General features: G+C 40.6%; 1 protein-coding gene across 2 annotated transcripts in view; it reads left to right on the top strand.

Annotated features, from left to right (window-relative positions):
* The window catches only part of CAMTA1 (calmodulin binding transcription activator 1), an 888,226-nt gene that overhangs the window by 21,284 nt on the left and 847,881 nt on the right, over positions 1-19,061 (top strand). For both annotated transcript variants that reach the window (XM_065882996.1, XM_065882980.1), the window contains exons 2-3: positions 7,205-7,274; positions 12,507-12,625. In XM_065882996.1, coding sequence (XP_065739068.1) covers positions 7,205-7,274; positions 12,507-12,625 — 189 coding nt within the window. The remainder of the gene's footprint in view (positions 1-7,204; positions 7,275-12,506; positions 12,626-19,061) is intronic.

The raw sequence follows: 19,061 nt of genomic DNA on the forward strand, positions 1-19,061 counted from the left end.
TAGGTGCGGCAAGCAGGGGCTACTCTTCGTTGCAGTGCACGGGCTTCTCATTGCGGTGGCTTCTCTTGTTGCGGAGCATGGGCTCTAGGCGTGCCGGCATCAGTAGTTGTGGCTCACAGGCTCTAGAGCGCAGGCTCAGTAGTTGTGGCACACAGGCTTAGTTGCTCCGCGGCATGTGGAATCCACCCGGACCAGAGCTCAAACCCGTGTCCCCTGCATTGGCAGACGTATTCTTAACCACTGTGCCACCAGGGAAGTCCCCTCCCCTTTGGTTTTGATGAGGTTTTAGTTTTGGGGCCATAGCAAATAGTGATAGGTTATGGGTGGTCTGTGGTTCATGGACTAAAAAATGTTTGAGAAGCACGGAAAATCTTTCTGCGAGATCAACATCCAGACTTGTGTGTGTGTAGCTGTTGTGTTTCTGGCCTTTCCTTTAGGATGTTGAACTCCCAGCTTGCATTCCTAGGTATTCTTCCGTGTTCCTCGTGTGCTTTGGCTTTTCTGTCAGAGCAACTTGTGAACTTTTTCTGCCCCAACTTTTGCATTGGTTCTTTGTGGAGAAGCATTATTGCATTATTGGGAGAGAGCCTGTGTTCTGTGGGAACAGCCCAGGAGTCGTGTAGGGAGCCCTGCTCCTGGTTCTTGCTCTGTCCTCTCCCAGCCTGTGGCCCTTGGCAAGTGTCTCTGCCTGTGCCTTGATGCCTTTTCTAGAATAGACATCATGTCTGCTCTGCTGCCTTCTGGGGCCAGAATAAGATTTTAAATGTGAAAATGCTTGTTATATGTACATAATATCAAATGGAATGCCTAGCTTGTTGAGTTGATATTTTATATCTCTCTTTGAGTAGTTAAAAAAGTTATCAGTATTAGTAATGGTCAGTGCTACTGAGACAGTGTAATTTTAAATTTCATATAGTGTTTTTTTTTTTCTGAATATGTTCTACTAGAATCTGTTTATACAAGTGAGGACATTTAATAAGTGCTCTTTGATTATTTTCAGAGTGTTGAGTATACTGGCTTCCTAGCCAAATTAAATTTATAAAAATTCTAATGATATTGTGAAAGAATTTTTTTTTTTCATTCTGAAATCAGTTTAAATACGCTTTACATGAATCTCTGGTAACAGTGAATCAATTAATGTGATTTCTCAGGTCATAAATCAGGCTTGATATATTGTAGTATTAGTTCCTGTATTAGCTTCTTAGCCCTTCAACTGTTTTGTGTTTTGTTTTAGCAACTTGTTTGCTTTTGAACTCAATTCTAGGTGTTGAACTCAATTTGAGAGCCTAAAATGGTTTGTGCCCCAATTACCTTAGAGGTTACTGCTTCACTTTCTTACTGCGCTGGCCCCAGTAGTAGGAAGTCAGCCACCTAGCAGACGTTTTCGTTTTAACTTGAGTACACACTTTAATTTTGTCTCTATCCCATAGGAGTATTGGGAGGGTTATTATAGTAGCACTTACGGTATATTTTGAACTTCTTGAAAAGAGGTAATACATGAGCACAAAATATTTTTGTACTATACTATGTAATTTTTTCCCCCACTAACCTTTTGTGGTTTGTGTTTAGGGTGCATGTTGGCTTTCTAGTCTCAGAGGTCATTAGCCTGGTTTTATCGAGGCCTCCAGAGCCTCGTCTCTGACAGACCCTGTGTTCCTCTTTGTTGAGCAGCCCTGTGCTCTCAGTGGTAGCATTGGCTCTGTTGTTGTCCGTCAACATGGTAGAGTATTTTCACCCCCCTAGTTCTTCTTACTGGGTCGAAAGTAGCTCTTGTCTTACTGCTTGATTGTTCATGTTCCGGAAGACAGGTGGCAACTCGGGGTGGCCTCAGGAGAGGGAGACAGAGGTTCTTAAAAAGACTGCTGGTCTTCAGTAAATCCTACCGTCACCAGGGCAAGAGATGGGACCATTCTTTTTCCTTTCCATGAACTTCTGGGAATGCCATTCGTCCATGAATTCAACGAATATTTGCGCTTCTATTATGTGCCAGACATTAAGTACCAAAAAAGCCAGACATCCCTTCAAGGATGCCCTGGATGTAGTCTTATCTTGAATATGTTAGAAAAATATTTATCGGAGTAGAAAAACTGCTAGATTGGGTTTAGATGCTGAATGGCCTTAGGGATTAAAGGTGGAGGTTGTAGGCTTAGAAGGTATTTCTGAAAGGAATGACTCTTCTATAATTAAAAAAAAAAACAAACAGTTACAGATGACATTGTGGCAGAGACTGCTAGCTGATCGTGAAACCTAGCTCCTCTTCCTGGGCAGGTAGCCAGACTGCATTTCCCAATCTCCCTTGCAATTAGGTGTGGCTTTGTGGCCATATCCTAGCCAATGGCGTGAGAGCTGAGAAGTGTGCCACTTCCAGGCCTGGCCCGTAGAACCGTCCGGCTCGGTTATCCGTGTCCTTTCCCTCTGCTGGCTGATGCAGAAGAGCCCAGTGACGTAGGAAGGCTCCTGCCATGAGATGGAAGGAGATGTGGGGCCTGAGCCGCTGCTTGGAGGAGAGCTGCCTCCTGATCTACTGTTTTGGACTTTACACGAGCAGGAAGTAAATATTTATGGTATTTGAGCCATGACACAGTTTGTTCTAAGAGTTAGCCTGCCTAACTAGGCACGATGCCTAGAATGCTAGGCAAAACTGGTGAGTTTAGTAAAGGTGCTGAGAATTTCGGACTCTGCCTTAATTTTGATTATTTATATGTCATGTTATATGTAATGATCAGTGAATTTCAAGGCTCAGTTTAAAACTATGTGACAAAACCTTTTTAATGTATCACTTTTAATTGATACAGCTGGTTTATTGCATTCAATGGGGCATCTCTCTGCCTTTGTTTTAATAAGCTATGTGGGTCCTCAGCTAGCTTTAAAGGGACTCTATGGAGACTAAAGCATTGTCAGTCCTTATTTCAAAGAACTGTAAATACAGTTTTCATCATGCAGCTTCTCTGTCCAAAAGCCAGTAATCACTTCTCATTATATAGCATTTTGTTTCATTTATTCCATCATCCAAAACTGTGTGTGTATGTATATATATATATATATATTATATATATATATAATATATATATATATATTTTTTAGTATATAAAACGAATGTGGCTATGTGTAACCCTCTGACCTAGGTTCTCTGAAGGGAGGCAAAAATGGATAAAACATATTTCATGCCTCCAAGGAGTTTGTGCTGGTACACAGATAGTTACTAGGTTTCCATACTGCTCTCATCTCCTCACTTCAGGCTTTAATAAATCATGTATTATTTCTTCATTACATTTTTTTCTTTTTTTTTTTTTGTATTGTTTCCAATTAAATGTACCTTTTGAAGGCAGGGAATACTTTAAAGAGCTTCTGTGTCCTCTCTTGGGTACTTCTAGCGGACACTGGACTGTACTTAATTGAGTAACCATCCTTGTAGTGTCTTTTGCTTTTCTTGCTTGGATATTCTGGCATAGTTTTGTATTATAGTTTGTGTTAACAGACAAAAGTACTTTCTCAGTCTATTAGGAATCCATGGAATTGTGCAGTCAGGAGTGTTGGGACTGGATCTTTATTAGATCTAATTCCTGATCTTTTAGATCATCCAGTTTCTGATAGTCTAGGTGTGGCCGTGAATCATGGGGGTGTCTCAGAGGCACAGACTCAGGCACCACTCAGACCTGTGGGTCAGAACCTGCAAGAGCCTCAGATGACCCACATGTGCGTTAAAGTTGGGGATGCGCTGCTCAAGGTCAACCTGTGATTTTATTCTCGAGAAAACTGGCAAAGTCAGAGAGTTAGCAGCGTCATACAGCTGTTTGTTTCAGTGGCTCCCATCCTTGGATACACCTTGGGATCACTTGGGAACCTTTAAAAAATACTGATGCCTGGGTTCCATCTCCATACATTCTGGCTGAAGTTGTCAGGATTGCAGCCTGGGCATCAGAATTTAAAAAATCTCCCTAGATGACTGAAGTGCAGCCACGCTGAGAGCCGCTCAACCTAGTTAATGAGAGTATCCGGGTTTCCTGATGCTCTAATCAAGTAGTCCCTTTGCTCCACACATGGATGTACTTTCAGAAACAGAGCTCTCCCTACCTGATTTTTCATTGTAGAGCATCACTCCATTTTATTTCCTTCACAGCATTTATCCCACTTACCACCTGCCTCCCCCACTGGCATGTACCCCATGAGTGTGGGACCTTTGTTAGTCTTGTGTACTGCTGGGTCCCAGCTCCTAGGACGGTGTGTCTGGCACACGTGAGGTGCTCCTTTCATGTGTGTAGAACACATGGAAGGAGTTATGATAAAGATGGAGGCATCCGGCAGGAGGGAAATACAGGCTATTCAGACAGCACCAGTTGGGCTTCTCGCCTCAGTCAGCGGGAGGCTCCCGAGGGCAGAGAGGTCCGAGTCAGACTTGAGAGCCAGCCAGGGAGGGCAGCATGCAGACTGGAATCCAGAGCTGGCGTTAGAGCTTGTACTTTTCCCACTCGGCCCTTGCCTTGTGCGCAGAGAGCTCAGCTGTCTGTCCCGGCCTTGCCAGCAGGCGGTGGTGGGCCTGGCTCAGGACCCCGTGGCTCCAGATCCTCCGACCAGTGAGTGCCCCTCTCTGCACTCCGGAGCCAGTCTGGCTTCCAGGGCCAGGTCTCGGCCCGGTGAAAGGACCTAGCTCAGAGGCTGGCCCCAGGGTACTTCATACAAGGTAGCCATTGCTTGTGTGAGTTTGCTTGTTTCGCCTTATTTGCTTTGAGAACATTGTGTTTTTTAGGGTGGGATGTCATTTGATTTCACTCTCAGGTTATGTGAGTGAGTTTCTTTCCTGGTTCAATGAACTATTAAGACTTCATTTATTACACTAGTGCTATTGAGAAATCATGGTTGGTTGTTCGTGATATTTCTGTTACATATGTTGTTTTTAGCGTTTAATTCTTTTGATTTGTTATTTGATACATTTTACCACTGATTTACCTGTCATCAAACTTTGAAGTCAGGTGTAAAAGTTCTTTTTATGAAGTCATTCACTAATGTGTTCCACTGTACATTAGTGGTTTTTAAAACTTTTGAGAAGACCATTGTGAGATGTCTTGATCAGTGGTAAACCTAAGCTATCTTGTTTTTTGGTAATAGGAAGCCAGAAAATGTTAAGTCTTGAACGTAAAACATTCTTTTTAACACCGTAAAATTTCGGGTTTCAATTTGGAAACCACATTAAGATGAGATGTTGCATTACGGTGCTGAGAAGGCTGTTGCTGGCGACTCTCAAAGATGTTGCCTGAAGTCTAGAATCCCACACTCGGTCGGGGGAGAGACTAATGTTGAATTTTCCAAAGGAACATGAATGCTGAGGTCAGTCCATGGTTCACGGGGAGAACCCTCAGGCCCGGATTGCTAACCAGTGGTTACCACTATGGATTAAATCAAGCAGAAGAAGGACAGTAAAAGTACTGGAACAAGAATTTTCCAGAAACAAGAAATAAATGATTAGGAGCTGATGGTTATCCTGGTAGCTGGGGTCGCATTGTGGAGAAAGACTTTTTCTGTGGTGAAGCACCCACTTCCCGTGGCTCCAAGGGAGAGGAAGATCAGAGACTCAGGGGAGTGAGCTTAGTCAGATTTCAGCCCTCTTCGCGGCACAAAAAATCCAGGCAGCCATCAGTGTATTGTCAGAAAATGTTAACGTTGTTAAAGATTATCCTCATTGGGGCTTCCCTGGTGGTGCAGTGGTTGAGAGTCCACCTGCCGATGCAGGGGACACGGGTTCGTGCCCCGGTCCGGGAAGATCCCACATGCCGCGGAGCGGCTGGGCCCGTGAGCCATGGCCGCTGCACCTGCGCGTCCGGAGCCTGTGCTCCGCAACGGGAGAGGCCACGACAGTGAGAGGCCCTCGTACCACACACACACAAAAAAAGATTATCCTTATTAACTGTAGTAACAATGGCATTTTATATTGAGTGGTACTCCTGAATCTAAAGCCCTTATGTGTGCATTATCCCATCCAGTTCTCTGTACTTTTTTGGATGAGATAATACAGAGAGGTTAAATTACTTTCCCAAGGACAGCTAGTAAGTGAGAGAACTGAGTTTTTTATATTTTAAACATGAAATGTTGAGGGTGATTGTTGAACTGTCTTTGGTTTTTTAGGTATATAAATCTGTGGTTTATAGTGCTGGAGGAATAATCTAAAATTTTATTTAATATTGCAACTGAACAAAAAGGGACCCAGACTAATTGGCTGGCAAGACTCAGAGAAATTCCCCCCCCCTTTTTAAAAGTTACTGTGGTATAGGTTTTTTTTTTTTTTAATATCTTTATTGGAGTATAACTGCTTTACAATGTTGTGTTAGTTTCTGCTGTACAACATGGTGTAGGTTTTTATATGAAAGCTTTAATTTTATCTACATGAAGCAGCCTGAGAGCAGAGACCTGGTCTTCCAACGTCTCCCTGACTCACTCCGCCCGCCATGCTGTTAGTTGGCACTCACAGGTCCATTTGAATCAGTCAGGTATGGGCCTTGCTGTTGGGAAGCGGTAATGATGTCGTTGAATGTTGACTGAGCTGCAGAATGAAATGGCATTGGTTCTTCTTAGTAACAATTTACTGTACGTACAGCACATATGCTCCCTGTTAAAAAAAAGCTGCACGGGTACTAGAGGTTCAGCAGCATATATCTTTTTTTCACACACGTGTACTTTACATTTTGAAACACTCTTAGCCTACAGAAACATCGCAGGTGTAGTGCAGAGAACTTCTTTCCCCATGTGAGAGAGTGAGGTGCCGGTATGTTTCATCGCCCTTGACTGTCAGTACTTTATTATGTGTTTCCTACAAACAAGAACATTCTCCTCCATCACCACAACGCAGGAATCAAAATCAGGAAATGAACACACAGACCTCTCTACTGTCGAATCCTCCGAGCCATTCTGGTGGTGCCAGTTGACCCAGTGCTGACCTTGTAGAGAAAGGCCCCGCGGGGACCCTGGGTGGCGCTTGATTGTCTCCTCAGCCTCCTTTGATCCCGAACAGTTCTCAGTCCTTTCTGACTTTCATGACCTTGACGTTTGTGAAGACTACAGGCCATTTTGTGGAATGTTCCTCAATTTGGATTTGTCCGATGTTTCCTCATGCTTAGATTCAGGTTTTGCATCTTTGGCAGGAATATCACAGAAGAGCCAGTATTTATCTTTTTCAAAGATTAGTTTTACATTTTATTTTCTGTTTCCTTAGAGCGTTTCCCAAAGTGTATTCTGCGGAACTAGCACCTACTGTGTTCTCAACACCGTGCCACCTATAGAAGGTAGGATTCGAAAGCTTTTGACTTACAGGAAGGGGTGGGCTTGGCAGTGAGAGTAATTCCATCACTGTAGTGCAGGAAAGCCTGTGATGAGGAGGCCTGGGTTCTGCCTTTAACTTGCTGTGTGATCTTAGATGAGTTACTTAATCCATCTGAGGGTAGCAAAATAATACTCCCCTCGTAAAGTTTCTGTGAGGATTACAAAGGCAAAGGGTTTAATCACATGGAAAACTCAGAGCACTCTGCAAATGTTAGATACACTAATACAACGATTCTGTAATTCTAGTGTCAAATTCTGGGTGACTTAGAGTAGGAGCCTTGTGGTATTGCCGGAAAAGCCAGAGGTCATGTCTGAATCCCATTTGAGCCACTTACTAGCTGTAGATCTTGGGCAAATTAATCTGAACCTCAGGTTCTTCATCTGTAAAATGGGGGTGATTATGCCCAGACGGGTTATTGTGACGATTAAATGAAGGAGGACAATGTAAAATCCTTTCTGGATGCCTGATATAGAGTCCCACAAATGTCTGCTCCCTCATAAATAGTAGAAAATAAATGTACTTGATCACATGTAGCTCAGATTGAAGTTGAATGGGACGAAGCAGGAGAGGATGCCCCAAACCCAAATTGACGGCAATTGATCGCAAGGCTTCTGGGCCTCGCCGCTTTATCTGCCCCCACCTACATGTTTTTAGATTGAAAATATAAAATTCAGGTACATAGTGAGAAGTTTATTAAACCTGAGTTTGAGTTGACCTAGACCTGGGTCAGAGGTTTGGTAATATGATTGACAGGGAGAGGGTATCTGGCCACCTAAAAATAGAAAGGGTAAGATTTGATGATCACACGCACTCTAAGAAGAGGAAAGGGGTTGTGAAATAGCAAAACTAGTTACACTTTTCTATTAAAAAAACTTATTTTTTTTTTTAACCTTTAAAAAATCTTTTGGATAATTACAACTGAGTTTAATTAATTTTGGAGAATTTCTTTCGAGAAGAAGAAGAGGAAATCATACCAAGGCTTGGCACATCGTTGGTGCTTAATTAATATTTATTTTGGATGGATAGCGATTTGAAGGTCTTAGATTAGTAATGGCAGTATTTGCTGCTGTGAGCACTGTGCTGACTTGAATTTAACAATATGTGCTTATGTTTCCCTGAATCAGTTCCTATCCTACTAATTAAATCTAAGCACATAATAATTAGAGCTAAACAGAAAATTGTAGCGCTTCCTTTTAATTTTACCACTCCAAGTTGTGGATCAGATATATTCCCAGTAAGATTGAGCAAATTGGTACACTGTTAGACCAACTTATTTTGAACAGTTTGTTCTAGAGGTTGAGAGGTTAATCATAATCAACTTGATTGAATAACAGTGTTTGTAATTATTCACAAAACCAAAATTATTGAATTTTTATTAATTATGAATCAAAATAAAATGGATACATCATTTCCAGGTTAGACTTAATACAGTTATGATTTACCTTGTAGAAGTCAACAGTGTGTTCCAAGGAAAAGGTCAAATACATTTCTTTGGATTTAAATGAAGGATTTGGTAATGTGAAAGCTCAGATTTAGAAATAAAACATGAAAATAAGAATTCTGCTTTTTGCCTCATTAACTAAGTGAATGAGCATTCTCGTACATTGTAGAAAGTTTTAGTTGAGTTACACGATGCCTCTAAAGTTATTATTTGGAAAATATTTGAAGGTTGACTGGAAAAGGTGGTTCATTCTCTGGAATTAATAGCTGTCAGCCAAACAAATCATCCGTCAATTTCAAGAGCTTCACAAGTTCTTTTTATTGTGAAGTAGGTTAGAAAATTATTTTGTGAAGTCATGTATCAGACACGCATATTTTGCTAGATAATGATAGTGAAGTGTTTTACTGTATTTGGTTGACACTTCCATTTTGCAGTGTCAGAGTTTAACTCTGGATTTAAATACCGAGATGCAGTTGAAACCACTGTATAACTTACTTTTAACATTAACTCAAGATACTGTTGGAATCCTTGTACTGAGACAAGGATTTAAAAAGTGGTACATGTGTTATCTAATTATGGTATCAATTATAGTTACTCCAAAAACATTAAAAAACAACGTTTAATTAAACAACACAATTTTGTACAGTATAGCCATGTGAGCAGTTCTTTTCTAATGTGAAAGCAAAGTTACTCTTTATTCCATTTTAACTAGAAAAACTGAAATTTGAAAAGACGAGTTTTAACAGTTTGGCTGTTTGAATTCCTGATATTCTTTTCCCAGTGTGAAAACTGCCCTCTTCATAATGCACAGTGGGAAAATTTACCCATTGTTATGTTTCTTAAAAACATCCAATTTATATACAGCATGAACCTAAAATTCTGGAAATAGCACAGTTTAAAAACTGATTAAGGGGAACCCGTTGGCCTGTCATACTTCTATTCCTTTTGAACCCATGGCCGCACATCCCCATATAGTGCTAAATTTAGGAACTTGATTGAGACAGTGCTCACACAGCTATTCTCCTTTTCCTCTTTAAAAGCCTTTGGGCCGATTCACTGCTGCCTGATTTGGTATCAGAGTGGAGACAGAAAGAAGCCTTTTATCTAGCAGTTAGTTGTGCTGTTGAGAAGAGTGCTCGCTCGCTCCGTCCCTCTCTCTCTCTCTCTCTCTCTCTCTCTCTCTCTCTCTCTCTCCCCCTCTCCCTCTCTCCCCCTCTCCCTCTCTCCCCCTCTCCCTCTCTCCCCCTCTCCCTCTCTCCCTCCCTCCCTCCCTCTCTCCCTCCCTCTCTCTCTCTCTCTCTCTCTCTCTCTCCCCCTCTCCCTCCCTCCCTCCCTCTCTCTCTCTCTCTCTCTCTCCCCCCCCCTCTCCCTCTCTCTCTCCCTCCCTCTCCCTCCCTCTCTCTCTCTCTCTCTCTCTCCCTCTCCCTCTCTCTCTCCCTCTCTTTCTCTCTCTCTCTCTCTCCCTCTCTCTCTCTCTCTCCCCAACCCCACACACACCCACACATACACCCACACACTCACTCATATGCTTCCTATGCCGCAGGACAGCTGGGTTCTTCAAGGAGGCTAAAAGGACAGATGATTAACATCAGGTTGTGACCACAAACAGAAATAGAAGCGGGGGTTTCATATTCCATTCATTGTCAAAATTATACGTAAATAGTTTTTTCAGAGCTATGACTGCTCATATACTATTCAAAGTAAGCCAATTGATTGAGCATCTAGCATAGTACTGTTTTCATAGAAGGTACCCTGTAATTGGTAAATATCGGAATTGAGTATAGATTTTAGAATTTTTTCACTTCTGCTTTGAAGATTCTACACATCAGGGGAGATTTTTAAAGAGCAGAATAAAACCACTTTAGGGAAAGAGAGAAGGGAGGTAAAGGCTCTTGTGATTTGGTATTGTGCATTTTAAAGTTTTATGGCCATGGTACCTCCCTTGGGAGGATGAAGTGCAGGGAGCATGCATAAGCACATAAAATTACAAAGGTTTTATAGTGTGTAATTAATACTTTCTATGAACTTTCTATGAACTTGCTTTTACTTAAACCCTTTTTGTGTTTTGGTTTTGTAGCAAGGTTTTTTAAAAGTTTAATTTTATTTTGCTATTAAATTAAAATTTTGCAGTCAATTTTTAAGTTTTTCAAGTTTTTATACTGCTTATAGAAATAGAGGATAGGCATTATAATTCAATAGGTTGTGTAGTTCATGGACCAAAAAAGATTTAATATGCTAAAACTCTCAAGTTCTTCCCTATGGGAAGATGTAGTAAATTTCTTAGATGTTATTTCTGTACCCAGTATTTCCCTGTTAAGATCTTTTCCTTGAGAAGAAATGTGTTAATCAGATGAAAAGTGTTTGGAGAAGATTTTATTATGACTGTAGAAGTGTTTTTTATTCTTTTATGTTTTTTGCATGTTCAAAAAATAGTCTATGCTAAACAAAATTGTAGTAAATGACTGGAAAAAATATACTGCTGTATTTCACTTTCAGCATTCTTAACTAATACCTGTATGCCCATATAAGGTTGTTTAATTGTAAGGCATTTAAAATTACTGAATGTGACAGTAAATTCTCTAGGGATCTATGCCTGGAGGAGAATTAGAGATTATCTCATTCTCCTTGATTTGGGAAAGCTGAAAATATTAAGTAACTTACCCAAGGTCACACAATTAGAAAGTAGCAGAACTGGGCCAGAATCCTGGGCTCTTGACTTCGAGTCCTTTCTTACCTTACTGATATCAGAGTAAGTCATTTCACCTGTGACTTTCTGGAGCGAATTCAGTCTTCAGTATTTTAATATATTGCTCCTTGGCACCCAGTTATGCATTGTACCTTTTGGATGTTGGGGCTTCCATTTGGCATTAAAAAAAAATTGGAGTGGGTAATTTGAAACTCTGACCTAAATGTGTCAAACCTGGCAAGAAATTAGGAGCCAGGCAAAGGGACTTTGTTACAGGAATGAAACAAGAAATGATATGTAAATAAATAAGTGAATGAAAAAAGGAAATGATCTCTTTTAGAAAGTATCAGGGAGACTGATTATCAGATAGACATACCATCTAGTCTGAAAGTAAGGAGCTTTTCCCTCACTGATTTAGAAGAGTTACGTTTTGATGAAATACATTACTCGTATAGATATATATGTAAATCAAATTAATTAAAAGTGTATGTTTTTAGATTTAGGCTGGAAAGGCCAGCCTCTGTATTACCTAGGTAGCTAACTGGAGGTTTAAATTCCTTATATGTATAAGATTTGTAATTTTCTTTGGAAAGGATAAGTCTCATTTGTATTCTAGGGGATGAAGTAGTATTAATTTATCAATAAAGTAAGCAGTCATATTTTATTATAGTTCCTCTTTTCTAAAAACCTTAAAAACATTTTCAGCTGTTAATAGAAGATTTCTAGGTGTTGTGAGTTTAAATCATTTTATAGTTTTGATGTACTTCATGGAAACCTGGTGAAAGACCCTTTAAAAGCAATGTTCTGTTTCTGGGCAGCTGCTGGGGTATTCCCTGTTCATTTGCTCTCCATGGAGCAAAAAGCTCAATCTTACTTTAGAGCCTCTTGACCAGATTCCTGCTGCCATCTATCTGATAAGTGTGTAAATGAGTTTTGTTAACTAAGAGGAATAATGCTCTTGGTCTCCCAGTGACTAAAACTCAGCTGCTGTTTCTGACCTTGCCAGTGTACTTAACAGGAGATTTTCTCTATGATCTTCTCTGAATTTATTGTTTTCTTCTTTATAGATGATCATGGGAACAGCAATAGTAGTCATGTAAAAATCTTTTTACCGAAAAAGCTGCTTGAATGTCTGCCGAAATGTTCAAGTTTACCCAAAGAGAGGCACCGTTGGAACACTAATGAGGTAGATAAATTTCTATTTTTAGGGGTACAATTTTTTTTAAGGGCAAACTCGCTAGGTCATTTTGCATAGTATTACTTTATATTAGCTTTAAATTCAAAATATTGAACTAGGAAATTGTAAATGAGAAGAATACTTAATTTGGATTTGACAGAAACCAACATGTTTTTTGACCTATCTCTGATCTGCTTGGCTTGTGTTGAAAACTATCAAATGTGCACGCTGACTTACTAAGGTAGCATGAGTTTCTTCTGTCTCTGGGTTTTCTTGCATTTTGGTGTGTTGCATTTGGTGGTTGACTGTTTGCATCTCAGTTAAACCTTAGTTCTTACGTTGTCATGAATTGATAAGGGTACAGCTCCAGTATTCTACAGAATGTGCCGTGTCTTGACAATGTGAAGTTTCTGTAGAATTTGGAAGGGCAGGGTTCTTATTAGCAAAATAGCTCTTGTCCTCTCTGATGAAGAAAGTTTGCATGGAGAATTAACTGGTTTACCTTAACGATAGGAATTTGTATTAAGAATGAAGGCTGTATAGTAGGTTGTTGATCTGACATTCAGTTAGAAGGAAGATTGATGAAGTAGAGTGAATCAGAGTTTATTTTGTTGGATGATGTTTCCTTTTTTGGTAAATCTTAATCTGGAAGTCTTAATGTTAGGGGTGGATTGCTTTGTCATCTTTTTTATTTTGAAATCTGACTATTTCAATTTAGGGTCATACCCATTTAGTGTGGTGATGAGAATTGGGTCTGTGTCCATCATGCTGGGAATTCTGTTCCTTTAATTCAAATGGCTGGGGTTATTGGTTTTGCAAAGTTGGTCTCAATCAATTCGTGTTGCTGGTTCAACATTTATCAGTACTTCCAAGTTAAATTATAAATATAACACCCTGCCCTGTATTGGGCACTCAGTTTTATTAAGATACAAGAAGAAAATAGTGCTGCCTATTTACCCTTATTTTTAAAAAATTGTTTTCTCAAATTCTTGACTTACAATGCTTTTGTTTTGAGTTATGAGGTTATGTGAAAGTCTCTTCACTTATCCTAGTTTACAGAGTTAAATAACCTCATAGTTTTGTTACCTTGTCTCAACTGATTTTAAACTTCTTTTAAGGTATGCCATGCATATTTTGATTATTTGAATAAATTATATTTCCCCCCTCAGACAGAATACTTTTGTTTTGACAAACAGCTAGTTTGGAGGCCTGTTGTTTTAATCAGTCATCTATTAACTGTTTCAAACATTTTAGACATGAAAACAAAGTAAAGGTGCTGAAAATTAGTCCTAATCGTAGATCATTACTCTGTCAGCAAAATAGTACAATTTGGGAGCCATTCAGTAAGTCAAAACTAGGTCATGAAATATTAAAGAACTCAGTAAGTTTCTTAGTAATGCCTGAAACAGGATTTGATGCTTTGTTATTATACATTAGTTCCAGTTTTTTAATAAATGTAACAAAACATAATTTTTTCAGTATTATCTTTTTATATAATTGGCAATATTTTAATTATGACTTGAAATTATATTTGAAACCAGCAATTGCTTAGTGAGTTAAAGTTAGTGGTCTTAAGAGTCTTACAAAGCTGTAGGTAACAGTGTCAGAAATTTAGTTCGTAGATTATTTAGATGAGTGGCTTCAAAACTTTTTTGGAACTTTTGAGCACAGCCCTTCAACTTTCACACATTTGTTTACCTCTGAATTATTTACGTGTTCCACCTTACTAATATTTTAGATACATTATGAAACACCCAATAAGGAATTTTTATAGAGGACAAAATTAAGAGGCAGATAAGAAGTCATTCTTCTAGGACCCAGTACACCTAGCCCCTCGGAGACCACTGGTTTAGGTCCCAGTGTGGCTTAAGTTCAAGTCCTAAGAGGGGAGACTGCATCCCCTTCCGACCGGTGCAGTGTGAGACTGGGGTCTGAGAAATGTGGGGTGTTTGCACGAGCTGTCACTGCTGCTGAAATGTGGGTAGAAGAGCGTGTGCTCCTGTGGAAGGCGGGGGCGTGGCAGGGGGGCTCGGTTGGCAGGGGCCAAGGCACACGCCCTCTTCCCTTGCCATCGGTTGTGCTTTTGGTGATCTCCCTGCTGAAAACCGACAAAAACTCCTACGACAGAACTGAATTCAAAGGCTGGCCCATATTTCTGTGTGGAGGACTTTGGCTTTTTTTTCTTGTTGATTTTTGGCTTTAGGAAAAAAACGGGAATCTTGGAGTGACAGCAGGAGTTTTTAATTCTGTAGGGTGTTACGTGGTGATGGTGACATGTCATTTTTTTTTTTTTTTTTTTTTTTTTTTTACTGGCTCGGGTAATAGGAACAAAACAATTAGTACTCCTGTGAAAGTACTTGTTTCTCTGACCTGGCTGGGTTTGGCATTTTCCCGTGTCTTTCAGCCTGCCATCCTTAATGTCGCCACTGAGACCTGAAGGGGCTGTGTCGCAGTGGGGCTTTGTGGCCCCAGGTAAGGCGGAGTCAGTCACGTTCAGGCAGCATTGCCCGTGGAATCTTCAGTCGTTCAGGGAGTAGAGTGTAGCCACCCCGCTTTGCGAAGGGCCCGCCCTCCCCCTGGGGTTGGGGTAGCTTGCCGTGTTCTGGCGGAGGACCCCGTGAAGGAGTAGGCTGCTGCTTAGGGGCTGTGTTGTACAGAAACTACATTCCTGTTGATCCCACTTCCTGGGACCAGGCACTCGCACTGGGAGGGGCACGTGGCACCAGCGCAGTTGCGAGCACAGCCAATGTGGGTGTTTTCCATCTCACTCTCTGCACAGCATCTGTTCGCCAAGTAGACTGGCGACCGGGGTTGCCTGTATGAGATGTCAACTGTCATCTTTCTCTGTCACCCGTGTTTCTCTCTCTCTCTCTCTGATGGGTGTATACAGTTGAGTTCCTGGGTATAATTTGACTCCTCTGTACTTTTGAGACAGTCCTTTCCTCAGACCTGTGTTGTAACATCTGCGGTTACTTGAGAAAACCCACCGTGTATACCGTGCGTGTGCATCCACTGAGAGAGGGAGGGCGAGCTGGTGCCCTTTCACATGTCGCTGCGTATCAGCACCCGCTCCCTGCTGGTGACTGGGTGCTGTGTATCGTTAGTTCTGAGCCTTCTAATGATATTGCAAGGTGTGTAATGTTTCCTTTTACAGACGAGGGAGTGTGGGTAGAAAGTGGTGAAATAATTCGGTCAAGGTAGCACACTTGACAGGGCCTGTCTCTCTGTGCCTGAGCTTCATTTCTTCTACGTTGCTGATTAATTCTTGGGAACATTCATTCTACTGTGTGTCGTAGAATTAAAGACGCATAACCCTTAACCACATTAGCGTACCTGGCAGATCCATTCTGGAATTTAGTTTCGGATTAAAAAGAGTTAATATAAGATTAGTACTGTGGGTTCACATGCAAATTTGGTAAAGCTGAAAGTCACTGAAGAGGAAGACTCTTAGAAGATAAGACCGATTTTAGGGCCTACTTAAGCACTTTTAACCTTTTCTAACTCACTGGAGTAAGTAAGATCTCCTGCCCTTCTTGAATGTTATTTGCAATTGCAAAATAACTGTTGTATCTAAAAACAAATCAATTTTAGATTATGCTTTCTCAGCCATAAACACTCTTTTCCCAGGTTCTGAAAACAATATGGAGATGGTGATGATGGTCATGATGGCAGCTAACATTTATTGACCATCTACTGTTATGCTAGGCACTGTTGAGTTCTTTCTGTGAATAATCACATTTACTCCTTGAACTAATACTATGAGGTAGGTTTTGTGATTATTCTTACAATATAGATGAGGAAACTTGAGCCACAGAGATGTTAAAGTACCTGACAGTGGTGGCCTTGGAAGTCCAAGCCTATAGCCTGATTTCGGAGTCCCTACTTTTCTACAGTTCTGTCCCGAAGAACGATTTCAAATAAGACTTTCCCAAGATCTCGTGCTGTTTAGTGACTTCTGATCCTTTTGCTTTTATTCATTTGCTTCTTTTTTCACTTTGCATTTTCCAGTATTATACATAAACTTAATGTATTTTTTTCTGAGGATTAAAAAAAAAAGTAGCAAACACTCATTTCTTAGGGAAGGAGTTTTGATTCTTAATAATGAATATTCACATGTGGGCTCTGGATGAGGAAGAAAATATATTAGAAAATAGAAAATTTGTACCTGTGCACAACTGGAGGGTTGATAGGCTTGATTTTTATATCCTGGGCAGGAGAGAAAGAATGTATTAAACACAGAGGACATTTGTTAAAGAACCAACTCTTATTTCATAATCAGTTTGGTATTCACATCTTCATTAGGTGAGCTATTACAATTTTCTGCATTTTAAGTTAATATTTTTAGAGCCCAGAGCCAGAAATAATTATGCTAATGCAGCTTTCTGATTACACAAATGACTACTTCATAATTACACATATTAGTGCTCCATATATGTTGTCCAGACTGAAATTCCTTTTGTTTAGTCATTAATTAGCTGTTTGACTTAAAATGTAACTACTGCATTCCCCACTTGCTGGATCTGGATTTCAAATGGCATTCTTCCAAAGCCAAACTAATGCAGCACCATGAACCTTTTATAATGAAAATGTCCTCCTTACCTATGTTCAGATCATTTTTGTGTGCTGCTATTTTTGAACTATTAATGCTCTTTCGTTTGTTTTTCCTCTAATACAAAGTTTCTCCAGAGTAAGCAAACAAAAAAGAATTCTAGTTTGTATTGATCTTAAAGAAAGTTGCAGCACAGGTTTGTAGTTAGTGATAGCTTCAGAGATTTTCATGTTAAATGCATTTTTTAAATGGTAAAAATGTCTATCGAGGGAGCAGTACACATATAGACTGATGCATTCTCAGCCATACCAGAGAAGCTGAAGAAGAAAAACTCCTTGAGTATAATGCTTTTCAAAGGGAGAGAAGTACCCTTTTAAGTCCTGAATACTTTTTTCCCTCAACTTTTTATATTCAAGTAAGAAAAATGGACTTTATGACTTTGAAAATTGTTAAATTATATTTCATTTTGGTTATTTTGTTTTAACAACAAGAAGCCACCTTTAAAAAAGTTTTAAAATCATTTTTTTGTATAGGCATATATTCTTGAGTATTTTTGTATTTTTACTTTTTGTCTGTATAACTTATAAAGTCATAGATTTAGGGCTGTAATTTTTTCATTGATTGGTTTTACTAGTGTATTTACATGTTATCTTTTTGAAACATAGACCCATATTTTGGGGGGATCATTTAAGACTCTTTAAATTTCCAAGATGTGAGCTAAACTGAAAAGTATTTTTATACTCTGATCATAAAGGTGAGTGAGATAGTTTGGCAGTGTTAAGGGTTTTTTAAAATTTAATTTATTTACTTTTGGCTGCATTGGGTCTTCGTTGCTGTGCGTGGGCTTTCTCTAGTTGGGGTGAGCGGGGGCTACTCTTCGTTGCGGTGCGTGAGCTTCTCATTGCAGTGGCTTCTCTTGTTGCGTGCAGAGCACAGGCTCTAGGTGCACGGGCTTCGGTAGTTATGGCATGCAGGCTCAGTAGTTGTGGCTCGTGGGCTCTAGAGCACAGGCTCAGTAGTTGTGGCACGTGGGCTTAGTTGCTCCGCGGCATGTAGGGATCTTCCCGGACCAGGGCTCGAACCCATATCCCCTGCATTGGCAGGCGGATTCTTAACCACTGTGCCACCAAGGAAGCTCCAGTGTTAAGGGTTTGACTGGTCCCAGGTCATTCTCTGAGGCCAGGCAGGGCTTTTCTGGTTAAATCACAAAAAGGAAAATGCACACATGACCCACAATACACAGAGCCAGTTTTTTTTTTTTTTTTTTGGCGGTACGCGGGCCTCTCACTGTTGTGGCCTCTCCCATTGCGGAGCACAGACTCCGGATGCGCAGGCTCAACGGCCATGGCTCACGGGACCAGCCGCTCTGCGGCATGTGGGATCTTCCCGGACCGGGGCACGAACCCGTGTCCCCTGCATCGGCAGGCAGACTCTCAACCACTGCGCCACCAGGGAAGCCCAGAGCCAGGTTTTAAGAGTGAAAGTGTTTGATTTTTATATATGGTACCAAATTTGTAATTAAATGTTAATTTTGTAGCAGTTGGATTAGCCGTAATTCCTCTGTTTAACTTAGTGTGAAGTGAGGTAAATGGATACTGAGATTCAAATGAGCACAGGCCTGTTTGTCAGACAGCCTGCGTCACCTTGGCGTTGGTGGTAGCAAAGGTAGCAGCAGAGGGTGCATTGGAAAGCTGGAGGCAGCACGTCCTTCCATGTCAGTGAGGGGAGACAGGAGAAGAGAGATCAATACGGATGGGGTTTGGCTCTGAGGAGCAGTAAAAGAAGCAGATCTTATTACCTGCAGAGAGTGGGGTGGTGTTTATAAAATTTGAATAAGGTGTTAAAGAAATCCTTATTTAAAGGAAGAACATTTCTGTAGACCCAGCACAGTTTGAC

This window comes from Phocoena phocoena, chromosome 1 (genome assembly GCF_963924675.1).
Source record: "Phocoena phocoena chromosome 1, mPhoPho1.1, whole genome shotgun sequence".
NCBI lineage: Eukaryota > Metazoa > Chordata > Mammalia > Artiodactyla > Phocoenidae > Phocoena > Phocoena phocoena.